Consider the following 19,223-nt stretch of genomic DNA (forward strand, 5'->3'; position numbering starts at 1 on the left):
TGTTCAAGTGACATTGAGCAAGAGTGGCAATTTGAGTGGTCGCTTGCCCCTGAGCAGTGTGTGCCTGAGATTGGATAACCATCGCATATATGCATGTGTATGCACGCGTAATGATTTGAAAATTTGACCTTTTAACCAGGTTTGTGTTTTTGAGGTAGCTTCAAGACAGCAAAATTTAGGCATGTTTGCTTTAAAAATAGTCAGGAAAAGATGCCGATGACTCACTGAAGGAACTAAGGGGGAGCTGAGTTTTCTAGATAACAGGAAGTTTGATCGCATCCTTCTGAGAAATGTATTGCCTGTATTGCTTTTCTTTAAGAATTTCTGTGACTGAGGGGCAATTTGGTGCTGGTGGCTCTTTATGGAGATGACAAAAGGGTGTAACATTATCATCACTGGAGTCCAAGAAACTCTTTTTTAGACCTGAAGTCTGTGGTGGACTTTGAAGAACTTACCTAATGAACTGATTTTTAAAAATACTCTATATTATAAAATACGTACCTAAATCCTTCTCCCTTAGCTTGTGTTTAGTTTTGGTTTTGAGGCTGAATGATATCAAGTACTCCACTTGATGTAGATACTGAAGACCAAGCTTCATTTGGAAGAAGGTAAAGACAGATTCATTCTTCCCTGCTCTCCTCTCCTTAGATTGCCTGAGTCCATCAGAAGCATTAATTATGTAAGGCGTAAAAGGCATAAAGCTGCCTAAGTAGTCCAGGTATTACCTTGCTCTTCTCGTGCTCTTCTCATTGAAAGATTTTTGAAATAACTTATGCCTAAAAAGGCATAAAGGCATCTTATATAAGGATAAGAAGATACTCCAATCATTCTGAGTATGTAAACTTATTTCAGACCTTAATGTAGAGGATAGATGGGTTTGTGCAGGAAGGCTTGCATTCTGTCTTACTCCAGAAGCACTGATATAACTTTGATGATTAAATTCAAGATACATTGAAAAAATGGTAGGTACGTGTTGTATTGTGAGAATGCTGTAGGATTTTTTTTTCTGTAAAGATACTTAGTTCTTTTTGTGATAATGAAAATGAACATACATTAATGCAAAATAGAGACTTCCTGTAAAAAAAAAAAAAGTCTGCTGGGCCACAAAAACAACTTAGTTCATTTTATGAACAAGATTGTAGTACTAAATGAGGTCCAGAATTTCATTGGCACAATGGACTTTGCTTCGGAAAAAGGTATACGAGACGTCCAAAGGTTGTCAGAAAGTTGAGCGGGAACTCTGAAGGGAATTTTTATGAAGAAAATTGTTTTGGAGCACAAACATTTGGTCAGAAAAATCCAACATCTCTAGCTGAGGTAGTCTACAGCACTCCTATTATTACTGGTTGAACAAAATAGCAGCTTTGGTGCAGAAACATTAAGAAAAGAAAAATCCTTATCTGACCGCAGGGGTGGGAAATGGGATTCTTGCTTGGTATAAGGCTGAGCTACTGCATCTGTCAGGGCACTTCGTCATCTCCTCATCTGACTGATGATTCAGGTATGAGAGGAGGAACGGGGCATTCAGATACTATCTTCTGCATTCTCCTGCTGGCTCCAGAGATTGCTGCCTGGCTTGGAGACTCTTGGAGTTCAAATGGGAAAAACTAGAAAGAAACAGTCCAGTAGCTTTGTTGAAAACTCTGGCTGGATCTGGCCCCTCAGACTGGTGAAGCTAATGTGGTCCTGCGTGAGCAGGGGGTTGGACCAGATGATTTCCAGAGTCCAGCCTCAACTGTCCTATTGTTCTGTGACCTTAATTTGTGAGTCTGTGCTGTATTTAAGGTAGTGGTGTCAGCCTGGGGCTACTGGTGGGTATCCAGAGCAAAGGGAAAGCAGCAGGAAAGATATCTCCAGGGTTGTGGCGGGGAGGGATGCCATTCTTCTCTCACTCTTCTGTATACTTGTTCTGTAAGATAGTAGATTACTTTGTTCTTAAACAGCAATCTTAGCCCTGTGTCCCAAGCAAGGAAGCAGATTGCAGACTGATTCAGACTGGATACCACTGACGCCACCACGTACTCCAGGCTTTAACTGGATTTCTACTTTGAAGCTGCTGGGTTCAGGCCAAGCTCTGCTTTGGGGCCCTCTCTGAAGAAAAAGGCACTGTTACAGGACTTACTGGAATTTCTGTCTACTCACCACCTGAAGGAAAGGATGTCAGGTATTATAAGAAGGAAATTTGTTATTCAGCCCCTTGAATACTTTTGTGTCAAAAAAAAATGACCATTTGGGATCTTTTTACTATCTTGAGACAGCAAGGAGGGAAAAATAAGTCATTTGAGCATCATCTGAAAAATCTGATTCACAGGATTTCCATGGAGACATTAAATGTAAAGATGGCCTTATTATGTACAATATTGTCAATAGTGGAAGTTCTGGAAGAGATGCCAACTTTGTAATACCGAGAAAATTAAGAAAAAATCGTTGAGATTGACTTTTTCTCCAGACTGTTTTAGTAGTACTCTTGAAAAGCTTCTTCTGGTGATAATTCTAGGAAAAATACCAAAAATTAAAAAATAGGGGACACTAAACCAACAAAACTGTTCTCTTTCGAAAATGATACCTCACTCTTCTAAAGTTGTTTTAATTTTTAGGGGTGGGTTTGTGCATGAACAATGTTACAGTTGCTGTAGTTGAAATCAGGTAGTCCCTGTTGAAGTTTCTTCTGCTAAGAAACATAGTTATTCATGCAGTGGGAGTTTCGAGTGATCTCAGGTAGAATTAACTAAATAACCAAAATACACTTAAAAAACCTTTGAGATTTGTTTAATTGCTACAAAGCTGAGAAGGAGTAATGCTGAGCTGGAGCTGCTAAACAGGAAAGGCTGTAGTATAGAGCCATCGTGCAAATAAACAATCCTTAGCTGCTGCTTTGTGTACAGCTGGATGCTTTTTGATACTGAGCTGTAGCTGTTGACTTCCACAGAGATAGCATGGTGACAGATACTGATCTGGGTTTGGAAATTTGAGGCACAGGCTACGTTGTTTTTTACTGCTTCCAGGTACTCTTTGGATGGGAAGGAGTTACTGGGTGAACTCAAGAGATAAGGGAGCAGTTTATGTTTTTACTGCTATAGAGTTAATCCCCCCACAAAGAGTGGCTACACATTATACTCAGAGTGGGTAATGCTGTCATAATTTTAAGCAGAGAAAGCATTTAGATTTCTGTTTACATCAGTGCAGAATGTAACTTGCAATTTGTGTGTAATCATAAGTGAAATGTAGTTGATTTCAGGGGTCTAGAATTCAGCGCCTCTAAGTTGGTAGAAATTTAGTTTGGTTTCAGCTTGCACGTCCAGAGCCTGTATTTGGATGCCCGTGTTTTGACATTGTTAAAAGAGAGATGATCTCGGTGCCTCCATCTGCTGAAGAGAGTACTGGAACATTCAAGAATAAGAACAACGCAAGTGCCACAGAAAGAGTTAGGTATTTTCAATGGGAGAGGAAAAGGATAGTAAGATAGCTGTTGGTTTCATTTTAACAGGTTTGTGAAGAAATCTAAATTGAAATGCGAGCATTGTGGGTTTTAATGTAGGAAAAAAAGGGCTTTGTTTTTAAGGTGTTTGAAAGGTACTCACCTAATTTTGAGTTTGGGGGCATTGCCAGTGCTATTTCATGCTCTCGGTTCTCTGATGCTACACAGTGGCCTTTACCCGTCGGTGTCTGAAGAAGTACAGTTCTTCATCAGAGCGTTGATACTGACAGAGAGTCTGCTTACTCTTCGCTTTATGCCCTTCTAGGCTTACTTGTAGGCCTGGTTGTAAGTGACTACAGCCAGGCAATATAATAATACGAAGCTGAAGATTTGTGAAAATAAGACTAAGTCGCCACTTCTAGTGTATTCCTCACTTGCCACAGCACAGTGGTGATAAGTGGTGCTTCAGACCTCCTTCTGCTAGGTCTATTTGCACCCTCTTGCACTGGCACTGATACTGGTGCAACTTAGTGTCATCTGGTTTAGTAGGTGGCTTAGCTGAAAGTCAGAGCAACATGTTTGCCTTTAGGAATGTTCAAGGAGGCTTCCCTCTTAGCGTTTGCTAGTCCAAGGGAGATTTTAAATTCATGTTAGACCTCAAGCTTCAGGCAGTCTAAAAAGAGTATTCAGGTTAATGAGGAAATGACACACATCATAGTTATTTGAAGGATGCTATTCTAGTTTCCTTCAGGAATTGTCCTGGGAGTCTTGCTTGCCAGGCTTGTTATCACCTCAGAGTTATTTGCCTGGGATTGTGGATGGCCTCAGATGGTCCAATAATATTGGATATGAATTTCTTCCTGGCCATAGCATATAGCATGATCCAAAAGGCTTTCTCTCAGGTGAAATGGAAGGTTCCTAATTGGGGGGAGGGGAAACTTTCCGTAGACAGTCTTGTGGTAGAGTTCAAGGGATAAATAACAAACACTTCCAGCATAATATCTTGGCAGTTCATGATCTGCTGGAGGGAAAGTTGGAACTCGTTCCCGAATGAACTAGTAACAAAGGAAAGGGGGAAAACCTGAATCTGAGTAACCTCCATAAAGGGATTAAAAGTATAAGAGGATATAAGAGCTCTGAAGCTTTTGATATTCTTCCCAACCTATGGTTGCTCAAAAACAGGGCTTGAACTATTTTTTCTAGTCTACTGTACTGTTGACTGTCATTTACTTTGGCATGGTTTCATCGGTGTTTCTGAAACACCGTAATTGTAATTAGTGACTTATTCTATTGCTCTCTAATAATAATAAATTTATATTGTGGCTACCATATCAGTTATTTAACGAGCCCAGATTGAAAATGTCAACTTCAGAAAGCTGAAAGTTATGTAACCACTAGATGGAGTCCTGCGAGCATATTTCAATTCCAGAAATGCTGTGTTAAGGCTTGAAATACAAAATGGTTAAAAGGGGGTATTTTGTGTCTCATGCTTAACCATGACAGTTCATTTGCTCAGTTTAGTTTGACTTGGACAAGTTCCTGAAGTTTTGGGGATATCTTTGGAATGTCTGCCTCAAGGAAAACTTGAATTAAGCTTGAATTTAGGGTGAATGCTTTACTGGCAGTTCCCAGTGCTCACCTGTGGATGGAAATGTATTATTACACAGGTAGAACGGGCTAGTGAGAAGACCGACCTTTCTGCAGCTCTCCGCGATGTGACTGCGAAGTATTAGCTGCGGTATTTAGCATTTGGTAACGAGTGGGGTTGTAAATTTGTGCGCTCCATCGGCACGTGTGTGATACTATGTATGCAAGATTATAATCTCTGAAATGGCATTCCTTGGGTTGCGTCATATTTAGGCCTCCTTCCCACTTACCAAAATGTGTAAGAGACGTGATAGACATAAGCATTCCCTTGTCTGTAGGTCAGCTTATTGTGTTATTAGCCACCTCTGACAGCTTCCTTGACTAGGTGTGACAGAACCAGTGTTCCAATTTTCGTAAGCATTGTTTCTGACTTTGACATCCTGCACAGGTGGTAAACTGCTTCTGGTCTTCAGCCTGGCGCTATAGTTAGCGTTTCTACTGTTACAGTATTTTTTTTTTTCATTTCTGTTTGATGCATATCTCTTCTTAGGGCCTTGTTGAGTGTGCAGATTCTCATCCAAAATTACGCAGGAATCCAAACATGCTGTTGCCAAGATTCCTTCTGCAGTGATCATAGCAGCTTTCTTCTGAAGGACAGAATTCTCTTGGATCTTTTCTCTTTCTGTGGTTAGTGTGTGGCTACCTGATGCAGGGCCACAGAATCATGCAGGGGCATAGGTTGAAAGGAAAATCTCAGAAAGTCACCTGGACCAACCCCCTGCTCAAAGCAGGTCTGGTTATTCCGAATATGCCGATCTAGTTTTAATATCCACAAAGGTGGGAATTTTTTGATTCCAGTATTTTCTACCCTTGTTTTTAAAAATAAATAAAATCATATGTAAATGGAATATTTCATGTCTGTTGCCTCTTGTCCTGTGACTGGACCTTCAAGAGAAGTCTGTCCTCTTTCAACCTTCCTGTTAGGTAGCTATTGATGGCAATAAGAGCTCCCTGTGGCCTTCACTTCAGGTCTCATAACTTTTCTCATACGCTTTATGCCGCAGCCCCTAAACCATCATGATAGTCCCCAGCTGGACTCAGTGCAGTATGTCAGTATCTTTCGTGTATTGAGAAGCCTGCTTAGCATGCTCAACTTGTCCGCCAGGATGTCATCCTTATCAGGTCCGCCCAGTTTGGCTGCAAGGATGCTTTGGGAGGCTGTCAGAGGCCTTGTTTCACCAACATTCTTCAGTGTCCACTGTGATGTCCTTGTTCTTGAGCCAGCTGTCTCTTCACAGAAGGCAAACAGGTTGGTCAGGTGTGATATGTCTGTGGTAAATCCATTTTGTCTACTTACAGCTGCCTTCTTATCCCTTATATGGCTGGACGTGGCTTCTTGCAGTGTTTGCTTCATAACTTTTCCAGAGACCGGGGTGAGTCTGAACACCCTGTAATTCCCTGAATACCCCTTCTTCCCAGTCTTGAAAGTGTGTGTGAGGATCACTGAAAATAACCTATACCCAACAAGATGCTCTGCACTAGTTTTGAAAAATCAGGCACTTAAGACTTTTATTTTAACTTAAGCATAAAACTCAGTTGTGGCCACAAAGCCTTTTTGGCGTGATTCCTTCTTCCTGAAGAAATGTGAGCTCTTGAAGAGCATTAACTGACAAAGCTCTTCTATGAAATTTGCAGGAGGCAGTCATAGCAGAAGCAGTCCTTGCGACAGGAACCAGAACCTGAATTTTCTTTTCTAGGAGCATTCCTAATAAGTGGGAGCTGTTGTATATTCATTTCTTTTCCCTCTTGCAGGGCCGCTGGATCTCAGCTCTTTCCTGCAGCATAGCTCTATCAGACAAAAGCAAGTACACTGACCTGGGTATGCTATCACCTGGTTGTTAAGGCACTCTGAAGAGTGATAAGCGATGTTGGTTTTAATCTCAGCCCCAAAGGCTGAGGCGGCTTTAGGCCCATGTCTCTAGCATTCTGAGCTGAAATATAGACAGCTGCCAGATGGAAGGTAGTGCTCCACCTACAGATACTGTCATGTTTTGTGAAGAGCCGAGTTCAGTCAGTATGTGTTAAGATCTCTTCAGAACCAGATGTTTGCTCCTGTCAAGACAGCATCAGTTTGGGTATGTTAAATGTCAAGGACAACTTTGTAGGTAAAAAATTTAACTACCTACTTCTAATGTTTTAAGGGATCAAAAGTAGTTTTGTGGCTTAAATGTTTAAATCCTGCCCGAATGATGTTCTTTTGCAGATGTGGCCCTGTGTCTTTATGAAACATTTGGCTGTAGTTATGGCAGCGTCTGAAGACAGAATGTCCGTGCTGTTTTGCAATAGCATATTCAATTGGAAGCTCTCCCTGGTTTGATTTGTATTCTCTTAACTGTCTGATTTCTGTCTACTTGTTTCTAATAAGCTCTTGTTTTGTTGCTGAGTGTTTTATCTCCTGAAGGTTTGAAGTCGACCCAGGTAATTTTTCCCAAAAGACTTCTACCTTTTAAGTGCTAAGCAGTGCCAAACTGAAACGTGCAAACGTTGTTGAGAACTGTGCACCTATGTGATTCTGCTTGCTGGAACTCATTTGGCTGTAGAAGGGCTGCTTAATGTGTTGAAGTCCTCCAGTGCTGGAGTAGAAAGTGATTTCCTAGGCATTTACTGTAATAAGAGGAGGACTGATGGTTAGACCCTTAAAGCGATTGTGTAGCTGCTGTTAAGCAGTTCCCAACAACTTTTTTTGGAGAATGACTAGAGCTTCTTCTTTATTACCCGTCCATGTCTTAGAAAGACATGACTTTCCAAAGAACCACCTTGGAGGTAACAGCAATTATTTCATCTTCTGGATGTCAGGAATCTCACAATGCAGTCAGGACAGATTCAATGTACTATATAGCGAGGAGAAGCTTGTTGCACCCTACATAAGCCATGCAATATGGCTTAGGAATGTAATATTTGCAATATATGCTAACTTAAATAACTCTTTGGAAATTTGCATGCAGACCTTTCTTCACAAGCAAAGAGAAGTAGCATTAGCAGTGTCTCCTGTCAACAACCTTCCTTTCTTCCTGTCTACCTCTCCTACGGGAAAAATACCCTTTCATAACCCAGGCTCAGCTACAGATAGTTTGCAATGTCTAGCTTGCCGCTCATACGGAGTATGATCCAGTCTTGTTTTTTGTTCTATTCTTTTTTTTTCTCCAACCACTGGATTAAGATTTTTACCTACCTTAAGCTTGCCCTTTAGCTCTCTTCAGTTGGTAGAGAAGGTTCTGTCAGACCTTTACAAAAACTTTTCCAGCCTCCCATTTCACTTTGAGATGTAATTCCGTAGTGGACAGTATTACAGTTGTCACATTTCTGTCTGGATGTTTGCTGCTTTTTGTGCTCAGCACAATTGCAGGAATTTCCTTAGTAAAGCTGGAAGCCTCCACTTTGCGCCAAATTAATGTCTTAAGAAAAAGTCAGCTTGTTGGCAGTCTGCTTTATATTGCATACTATTCAGATTTCTCATGGTATTAATATTTAAGCACATGGTCAAGCTCCTCCTTCCGTTGGATTCTTCCCACCCCTCATGACCCCATATTTATCTCCTTTTCAAGCTCAATTTGGAAACCTTTTCATTGCTTGTCATTGTTACTACCACTGTATTGATTCAAGTTTCAATTGTCTTTCCTAAAATAACTGTAGGAACATGATGCTAAATTTATTCAAGATGTAGTCAAAATTAAATTTGGTCTTAATCGGTTTTGAATTAGAACACCTCCCGAGGCCACTTCCAGCCTGAATTATTCTATGGTTCTATCATCTGTTTATCTTTCCAAATGAAATCTTTTTGTCGTCCTGTTTCTCCACATCCTACCTGGTGCTTTAAAAGTGAGGTCATTTTCTAGGTATTTGAAGGAACTACCTAATGCGTGGTGAATTGTTATAAACAGACTTTTCTCATATTCTCTTAAGGCGCAAGCTGTTTTTTTCTACCATTTTCTAGTAACATTTCCAAATATGAAGCCTCTGAAACTTCGTAGAGCAGCCCTCTCAACAGTGCTTTCTTCTAGTTATCTGTCAATCTCTGATACCACGTTTGGATTCTGAACTTTGTCAGGTCTCTGTAATCCTACATTTCAGATGGAATGAAGTGGGCTTCTGCAGTAGGAACAGTTAGCTTCACAGAAGGCACCCCCAGAAATACCCTGGTAATTCCCACGACTCTTTTCTCCCACGTCTGCAAGCAGGTCTTTGTCCGAGCTTAATGAATGGAGCCCAGCGTTTCCATCACCGCACTGGTTCTTGGTTTTGAAGAGGGTGGGGTAGGTACAGAGACAGAAGGTACAGGGACATCACTATGCAAGGTTCTTGCTTACATATGAAGTATCATCGTCTTCAGAGTAAAATTTAAGCCATTTCTTATTAACAAAATTGCCTTAACACAGTTTGCATTTCTTACAATGTGAGGAACATGCTGACTGCTGCCCTTGAGAATATGGGACTGGAAGGAACTACCTGGATCACTGTCAAGTATTGATTTTCCCCCCCTTTTTAATCAATGTGTCTGCACATTATTTTACTGTATTTAACTGAGAAATATAATACTGAGATGCATTAGCTAGCCAAATGTTAGGGAAACGTGCTAATAAATCTTGCATATTTTTTCTGAATCACTCATTATAGCATCCAAGTATCTCCAAGTTAATTTGTATGGGGGCATTTTCTCTCTCCCCACCCCTTCCTTCATGCTTCCCTTAAGTCCTTTTAATTAAGAGTTTTTTTTACCTGCATTGCAACAAATTTGAGTTTCTAAATGCAGTGTTTTATCCAGTTTTACATTTTGTTAAGTAAATACATCTTAGTGCTTTCTGTGGTGGATCAGTTTAGCAGAAATATAAAGCTGATCTGTGATCTCTGACAGTGCTTGATATTGTCATGTTTGGGGCAATTAATTTTTACAAATCCCTTGCCTTTTAAATAGAGTTGCTTCTACAAAAGAAGATTAAAAACAGTCAAAAAAACATACTTTCTCAGTGTCAGTTATAGATGGTTACGTACTTGTGTGACAGATACCAGTACAGATCGTAGTATCCTTTAGCGATAAAATCAGTCAATGTGGATGTGATTCACTGTACAACTAAGATATGTATGGGGGGGGAAAAAAAAGCTGTGTTTTTTTTTTTAAAGGAGCGGATGAAGTCAGCTCTTGAACTCATTTTTCCAAGTGGTTACCCTTGTCTGTAAGGGAGAAGGGAAGACGTAAAGACAGTTGTCAGCTTCCAGCTCCCTCGTGGCTTGCCTGAACTGATAACAGCATGCTGATAACATAAACGGTTGATAGAAGTAGATTTATGTAACATGTTTTTTCCATAGCAGCAGTAATTTAATAAATTTGCCCTCGTTTTGAGCTGTTGCTTTTGAGTTTTTTGCTTTTAAGCCCTAAAAAGCACATATAGGTCAAGCGAAGAAATGTTTGTTAGTACGAACTCCATGCTAGGCATTCTGGGAGAGTGCTTTCTTGCAGCAGATGAGGATTCTTTGTGGCTGGCAGCAGAAACTGCAGCAGTATCTTTGCAGTTTCCTTTCATCTTCGATTATGTTCTGAGGATCTTTGAAACACAGGAGCTGTTTCCCAGACCCTCTGGAATATCTTTTCATCTCTCTTGTGGAGTACAGCACATGCTGAAAGCCTCTTATCTTCTACAGCTGAGGTATCCCTTGCTTTTCATCACCCTCTGATTTTTGTCTTCTGCGGCTGGATTTTTGGCAGTGTTTAGCTTAAACAAATAGGATTGCATTTCAGTAGCTGATGGTTTCTAGTTGAGGAACATACTAAATGTCGGACGTAATGAAGACTGTACAAAGAAATATTTCTGTGAAGCACAGGAAAATTATTCGAGCCGAGCAAGGGAAGAAGACATTCTGCAAATGCAATCAGGGCTGCTAGAAATGCAAAATTCAACAGATTTGGAATGGGTTGCACTACAAGCGTGGTTCTCTTTAAAGGCATCCGGACAGTTTTTGAGAGAAACTGTGGTTATATTTGCAAACTGCAAGGGGAAAACAATGCCCTTGAATATACAGCATTCAGCTTGCCAAATGAAGATTCAGGAATATTGGTTCATTCATCCCTGGTAAATATAAACTTGTTTCATTAATATTTTCATCTGCTAATTAAAATCTAAACCAAAATCAGGACAGCTTGTTTATTTAATATCTACTGTGTGTGGACTAGATATACCTTGTCTTGCTACCGTAGCATGTTAGTGCATGTATGTGACATGTAATACATGTATGCATGGAGCTGTAATGTCAAAGCATAGGCTTCGTAGTTATTATATCACTTAGATTTGTATAAATAGCTCTAAAGGATTTGCACTTCATAAACAAGCTTGCTACAGAAGATTGTCTGCTGTTAGATCTTTTTAACGTGCTCTTAGAATGTATTTGGCACTTCAAATGAAGTGCAGATGATTACGTTATTTGGGAAAACTGAGGAATGCATTGTTGGGAAAACACTAACCCAGGATTTAAGGTTTATTTTTTTAGATGGATCTGAATACTTGTTTTTTCTTCTGGAAAGTATTCTGATTCCATTTGAGTTACCGAAATGGATACAAGAGCATTCTAGAAGGGAAAAAAAAATGGTTAAAGCAAGCACTAACTGTTTCCTGAAGCTGCTCTGCTCTCAGAGGCTTTTTTAGGTGTTGCTTGACGCAAAGAAAACAGGTTTTAGGGTGAGCACGTCGTCTTGTACCCCCCAGGTTAATGATGCATATGTGCGTCATGTATTGCATTTAGGATTGAGGGGGTGGAATTGCAATAGCTAATGTGCACCACTTGCTTCAGAACTGGGCGAATTAAGGATTTAAATATTTATATTAAATAATTCGGGGTTACTTGTTAGTTGCTTTGTCATTGACAAGATAGTTGGAACAAGAGGGGTGTGGTGCATTGAAATATCTGGGCAGATTTTGACAAGGGTGTAGTGCCTGCTGGCATACCCCTGCTGTGCAATTGCAGTTATGGAAAAGGAAAGCCTTTAGGAATTTCACAAAGCTCTGTTGCCTTTATGCTGGTCAGGTCTTTTCTTGTTAGACAGAAATATGAGGAAAACATATGTGGATGTTGATACTTGTGTGTCTACGCACACCAGGAAATTTTCAGGAAAGAATACACGTATATAGTACATACATGTATGTATATACGTGTGCAGATATACATACACTCATTACTAAGTTTCCAGGAAAGCATCTGAACTTACAGTATGTATGTTATATTTTATGGTAGTATTGCATTTTATAAGTTCTTAATATTGGTTGCTATTAAAAGTAAAATGGCTTCCTCTAGGTATCAGAAACCTTTTTACACTGCTAAACGTTTTAAAGTCAGCCTCATACAGATGCTTGTTAGACTTTTGTTAAACTCTGGACCCTGAATACTTTTAACAACTTCTACAGTCCTTTGATTTTTAAGACCCAGGGTCTTTACTGGCCTTACATTATACAAATAGATGAGTGAATAGAGAAATACTAAATATATAAATTATTGTAACTCAGAGGTTGGAGTGAAAATTATTTGAATTATGTAACTTCATCTTTGTTTCATGTGGTATTTTTCCAGGAATAATTCCTGTTTAATTTAGGTCTACAGAATAGGATTGCAAACTGGCAATATCAAGCACAAAATATATTTAGACTTCCATCTGCAACTCAAGTGCCAGATCTGTCGATTTGGCTTTTTTTCTACTCTGAAAATTCTAAATGCTTTTGAATAACAATGCCGTGTGTTTATTTATTTATATTTTCCTGTATGGCTTTGTCACCTTGGTTTAACTGAAAGTAGTGGATCAAGATGTTTTTCTTCCTGGAATAAATAATTGAAGGTTAGTACTGACAGTTAATACAATGCGGAGGGGGGAGGTCAGAATGACTTCTTCCTCATTGTACTGAACTACTGTAGTCTATAAGGGCAAAAATTAGAGTTTACAAGAGAAAAACTGGCACTTCACTGATAGGTCACCAGCTGGCGCTGGCTGTGGCTTCTGGGGACTTTGTCTGAGGCTGGTGAACAGTTGCTACTGATCTACCCCTTAAGGGTAGAAAGCAGGATTCTCTGAAGTGGGGGAAGGATACTGCAATCTTGGCATTAGTGACAGCTTATTTTATGCTCATAAGCTCTAAACGTTTTTTTTTTTTTTTTTTTTTCCTGCTGTTTGCTATTAAAAGCTAATTTGGCCAGTTCTTCCTCCTCTAAAGAGTGGTTTTCAGGAATAGAAATGGCCTCACTTCTCTCTAAGAAGCCATGCAAGGAGGTGAAGACTACAGGAATCCTCCTCAAAGAGAACTTGTATGCCCAAGACAAAAAGAGATCGACAGCGCGTGTCACCTTCCTGGCTTTTCCTTTATTTTGGTTGTTGCGACAGATGCATGTGTGGGTGTATTGCTTCACCTATTTGTTTGTTTGTCTGTGCTGTAGCATGCATTCTAGCTGCAGTTTCTTAACTCTGCCTCTTTGGCTGTTGCTGCTATCTGAGGTATTTAGCTATTTTGGATCAAATATCTCCTGATTCACAGCTGTTGTCAAAACACCAGTGAATTTCAGGGAGTTCTTTAATAGAAGAACACATTTATCCTTCTGCAAAACCAGTGTTGAAAACCTGTGAAAATTTCCTGTGAACAGAAAGCACTCAGGAAGTATTTCTCCCAGGAGGAAAAAAACTCCTGTTCTGCGAACAAATAAGGAGGCAACAGTAGTTGACTCAGCATACACTGTATGGTTTTGTTTTTCCTATTTAACCTGTAATCCAGAGGTCAGGAGGCTATATCTGAAGTCTTATTAAATTTAATTAAAGTTTTCTCTTAAGCATGTCTACTCTTTTGATTGCTTGAAGGAAATCAAAGATGAAATGAAGGCTGGGTGAGAATGTCCTTCTCAGGAATATAATTTATTTCTATCCATTTGATGTTATTCAAACCTACAATGTAAATACTGTATCTTTGGTATAGGAACATTTTTAGCTTGTTATATACACTTTATCTTGTTCTATAACACAGGGTTTACAGGATTTCTTAGGGTCTCCAGGTTCACTTGGGGATAAATCAATATTTTAATGAAAGATTTAGTTTGAGGTGTTGTTAAAAGTTGCATCAAAATTAGTGGAAATATATTTTCCTCAGATGTCCTCTTGGGGTATATTTGTTTGGGTAAATATTGAGAAAACATTCTAATTTTTCTTACTTTTACAGTGGGATGAGGGATATAAGACTTACAAGGAGCAGCTGAGGGAGCTGGGGCTCTTTAGTCTGGAGAAGAGGAGGCTGAGGGGAGACTTCATCACTCTCCACAAGCACCCGAAAGGAGGTTGTTGGTCTCTTCTCAGGTGACAAGTGCTAGAACAAAAGAAAAGGGCCTCAAATTGCACCAGGGGAGGTTTAGATTGGATAGTTGGGAGAATTTCTTCTCAGGGTGGTCAGCATTGGAATGGGGTGTCTGGAGAGATGGAGGAGTCCCCATCCCTGGAGGTATTTAAGAGATGCGAGGATGTGGCACTAAGGGACATGCTTTAGTGATGGTATGCAGTAGGTCAGGTTGATGGTTGGACTTGATCTGGAAAGTCTTTTTCCAACCTAAATGATTCAATGGTAAGCAATAAAAAAAATTAAAATAAACACCAACAAAAACAAGAACTGTGATTCCATACAGTTTCAAAATACTAGCTTGTATGGTTGAAGTAACTTAGTTTTGATTTTCCTATTTCTTAAAATTCTGTTCTCAGCTTGATATTACATATTATTTCTGTTCTGTTGCGGCATTTTCAGGTTAGACATTTTTCTCATGACCTTTATTCTTATATTCAGATGGAATTGTATTTGTAGTTATAATATAACCAACAAATACCTAGGAGCAAAATGTTATTGTACTATTTGGGGCCTGAATAGCTGTTGCACGTGGTGGACGAAGATGGAAAATGAGCAAGGGAGAACGGTGGTGTGGTGACAAGAAAACCAAAAAGATTTAAGAAGTCAGCAACTTATTAGCAGAACTCCAACTTCTTCAGTGCTTGAAGAGGCTAGTTGGCTGGACTAGCAGCGCTGGTGGAGGAGATATCAATCGGGTGGAATCAATTCTGAAGACAGACTGAGCTGAAGAAGAGTGACTTTTTTTGTATATATTTATTTGAAAAGTAAAAAAAAAAAATTCAACTTTTTTTTTTACTTGATTGAAGTGTTTTCTGCTCGGTTCACTTTTTATTTCTCACTCAAATCGGCTGTTTCATTAAACATTATAAAATTGTAGTTAGTTAGCTCTCTTTTAGGTAGTTTAGTAACTGGAGTGTGTGTAAGATGTAGCCTTAATAATATGTCAAATATGTCACTTTTCTTACAGTACCATGTGGAAAACATCCTTAAATTGAATAACTGATACTTAAGTTGTGCTTACAGAATTTCCAAGAAATGCAGGGAATTTTGCAGTAGTGTGAATCCAACTTTTAATAGGATAGATTTAGGTATTTGCTGGAAACAGAACCACCAACCTTGTGTTTCAGTAACTGCAGTTTCCTGATCCATGTAACCTGTTGACTTTACATCAATGTCACTATTAGCGTTATTGAATTTTTGTGTGACTGCTCGTTCTGTGCTACTTATGAGTCATGTGCTTTTTAATAAACTGGGACATCTTTGAGATATACCAAAGTCTGCGTAGTAGAAGATTGATTAATGGCAGCAGAGAGCTGTATCATTCTGGAAACGACTCCACAGTAGACAGTAGCAAATATTTTGATTTCAGAATAATATTAAATAAATTTGATTAAAACAAACAACTTTTTCTTGATTTAATGTATGATGTCCTTAAAGTAAACTTTGAAAAATTAATATCAACTTGTTTATTTAAAGTAGAAAAGTTCAGTAGAAACGAAGTAGAAATTTAGAAAGGGGAAGGTTCTAGGAAGTCAGACTGCTGAGTAAGTGCAATATTTTTTTAATGTGCTTAAACGGCTCATGCAGCAATTCTCTAATGGTGGGCAGGTAATTTGTGTGGCTTACTCTTAGATCACTCTCATAACTTGCTTAAACTTGCACCTGTATGAAAAGTGGCTTTTATCCATCAGCAACCAGAGCATTAGATCTCATTAGACGTCTTAATACAGAAGGAGCAGACATGTCCAAGTACAGTATCCAATTGTTCCATAGCTTTTCTTGTGTCACTTGTATGAGAGCATGTTCAATCTCTTTTCATCTTTCTGCTTTGGGTAATAAAAACCTGGTATCTACAAGCCAACTAACTGTTAACTATTAGTTTTGGCTAAGTCTCCTGGTGATTCTTGTAGAATTTTTGTTTTTAACTTTTCTTTAGACTTTCTTTTTGAAGAATAGTTGAATGCCCATCTCTAGTATCCCTGTAGCCTCTGAGCAAGGGAAATTGGAGCACAAATTCACCAAGCACATAATTCCTGGAACAAATTAACATCTTTCAGTTTATAGGCAAACCAACGTGTGCTCTTACTGCTGCCCAAGTGTGTAGGTGAATTAGCAATTACCTCAAGGATCAAATGGCTCCTGGAAAGAGCCTTTGTAAGATTGATATTATGCAGTGGAGGGACTGCTACATACTTGCTTGGCACAGAGCCACTTCTGTTCAAGTGATGTTCTGACTTGAGGTTTTGACTTACTCATGTCTTTGATTTAGTGTCTGTGCTGTCTCATTAGTTTCTGATAATTGCAAGCTACTGTCCAGGTAGGAAAAGAGCCATCTTTGGTCAAATACTGTTCTCACTATCAGTGTGCTTGTACATGTCTTGTTCATATGGAGATATTTCAAAGCAATAAGTTAAATCCCATAGCAGAGTTGTAGTTTTAACCTTTTAAGTCTCCTATCCTACCTAAATTTTACTTTTTTTTCTTTCCTGTGGGGCCACAAGGAACAGTCAGGTTTTCCCTGAAAACAGGATTTCTATTTAGATGGCATGAAGTGAATCAGTCACCTGTGAGTCAGGCAAGCGCACCTGAAGTTGATGCTTCATAGATTACAGTATGCAAAAGTTTGACACGTATGACACACAGAATGTGAAGGTCAAAGGCAGCCTTGGCTGCAGAGACCATGAAATAGTGGGGTTCAAGATCCTGAGGGCAGCAAGGAGGGTGCAGAGCAAGCTCACCAGTCTGGATTTCAGGAGGGCAGACTTTGGTCTCTTCATTGATCTGCTTGGTAGAGTACTGTGGGATAAAGCCCTGGAGGGAATAGGGCCCAAGAAGGCCAGTTAATTCAGTGATCACCTTCCAAACTCAGGAGTGATGCATCCCAACAGAGGAAGTCCCTGAGCAGCCAGGGATCAGGTTAGGAAAACTAAAGCCGAGATGTAACTGAATCTGGTCAGGGATGTTGGGGGCAACAAGAAAGGCTTCTGTAAGTAGGTCAGTGATAAAAAGAAGACTAGGGGAAATGTTGGCCCTCTGCTGAAGGAAATGGGAGACCTGGTTGCCTGGAATATGGAGAAAGGTGAGGTTCTTCTTGCAAAGAACTTCTTTTCCTTAGTCTTCACCAGCAAGAGCTCTAGCTGCATAGCCCAAGCCCCAGAAGGCAAAGGCAGGGACTGAGAGATCGAAGAACTTGCTGTAGGAGAGGATCTGATTTGAGATCACCTAAGGAACCTGGAGGTGCACAAGTCCATGGGACCTCATGAGATGCATCTGAGGGTCCTGAGGGAACTCAGGTGGAACTGAGGGAACTGAGGGAACTCAGGGTGGACATGGTTGCTAAGCCACTGTCCATGATATTTGAGATGTCATGGCAGTCTGGTGGAGTTCCCGCTGACTGGAAGAGGGGAAACAGTCCCCATTTTAAAAAGAGGGAAAAGGGAGACCTGGGGAAATACAGGCTGGTCAGTTTTACCTCTGTGCCTGGCAAGCTTACGGAGCAGATCCTCCTGGAAACTGCTAAGGCATATGGGCAATAAGGAAGTGATTGGTGGCAGCTAACGTGGCCTCCTTTGACCTGCTGGCCATACTTCTTTTGATACAGCCCAGGGCACGGTTGGCTTTCTGGGATGCAAGTGCACATTCCCTGCTTATGCTCAGTTTTTTGTCCGCCAATACCCACAGGTCCTTCCCCTCTGGGCTGCTCTCAATCCACTCATCACTCAGCCTGGATTCATGTATTCATGAATTCATGGGATTGCTCCAGCCCAGGTGCAGGACCTTGCACGTGGCCGTGACCTTCATGAAGTTGGAACTAGATGATCGTTAGGGTCCTTTCCAACCCACACTGTTCTGTGATTCTGTTTACTTAGAAGGAACAAGTCTTCTGAACTGATGTTTTTTTTTTGTGTGACCTTTTCTAGTTCATCTGAATGTAATGTGCTCGGCAAGAAACTGCCAGGTGAACTGTGTGCTGTGTTCCATTTGCTGTCAACTGGCTCAGCCGTTCTCTTGAACTTTTGAATATATTTTCCCCAGGCAAGCATCTATCTGTTGGTCACTTAAAAAACTTGGCAGCATTTGGATATGTTTAGCTGCAAGACTTCCACTGACATGAAATGTTATGCCTTTAATACAGCTGCAAGGCAGGGTGCCAAGTGTGGGGGAGCAGTGCTAGCGTATCTCTTACTGATACAGATGAGAGCTAGAAGTATTGGCTTTTAATAGTGCTTGTCATTCTGCTTAAGTGGGTCCGTATTTTCGTATGAACTAATGTCTTGAAAAGAAAAAACACAAAAAACCTGCAGGAAAACACAGCATAAAACCCCTCTAGCAGCCCATCCTTCCTCCCATTTTTGAAGGTTATCTGTTAAGAGATGCTGTAAGCTGCAGGGGAATTTAAAGTGCCCTAAAGGAGTAGAGGGCATATAAGGAGTTCTAGTAAATGATGTTGTCAAATTCTTCTATTTTCACACGTACAGGATATCCAAAGTAAAGCTAAAGCAGGATTATTCCTTCCCCTTTTCCCCATGGCCTTCTGTTGCTACAAGTTAAGCAATACTTCATTCCCTAGAACAGGTAACACAGACAAATTTGATGCCTGGTAGGTATAGTGAGTGCTGATACTGGCCACTCAACAGAGATGATTAGAATTGGAATTAGGTCCCTTCCAAATGGACTGTTCCAGGTTGAGCTTAGTCATCTTGATGCAAGTTGTACATGGGACTTGGAGCAAAAGAGGTACTCAGTTTTTACTCCTTTCCTCCATCCAAGTTCAGAGGAAATTCCCGTGTGCTGCCCGTTTTCTT

At 40.1% G+C, this 19,223-nt stretch overlaps 1 protein-coding gene across 5 annotated transcripts in view; it reads left to right on the top strand.

Moving 5' to 3' along the window:
* Positions 1–19,223, top strand: part of DOCK9 (dedicator of cytokinesis 9) — a 131,036-nt gene that overhangs the window by 5,639 nt on the left and 106,174 nt on the right. The window contains exon 1 of one of the 5 annotated variants that reach the window (XM_035557057.2): positions 10,659–11,130. The exons of the other annotated variants lie outside the window; for them this stretch is intronic. Within the exon in view, the coding sequence (XP_035412950.1) occupies positions 10,969–11,130 (162 nt within the window). The 5' untranslated portion in view covers positions 10,659–10,968. Of the gene's footprint in view, positions 1–10,658; positions 11,131–19,223 lie in introns of those variants that run through there. 5 annotated transcript variants of the gene reach the window in all.

The sequence above is a fragment of the Cygnus atratus genome, chromosome 1 (genome assembly GCF_013377495.2).
Source record: "Cygnus atratus isolate AKBS03 ecotype Queensland, Australia chromosome 1, CAtr_DNAZoo_HiC_assembly, whole genome shotgun sequence".
NCBI classification, from domain to species: Eukaryota; Metazoa; Chordata; class Aves; order Anseriformes; family Anatidae; genus Cygnus; species Cygnus atratus.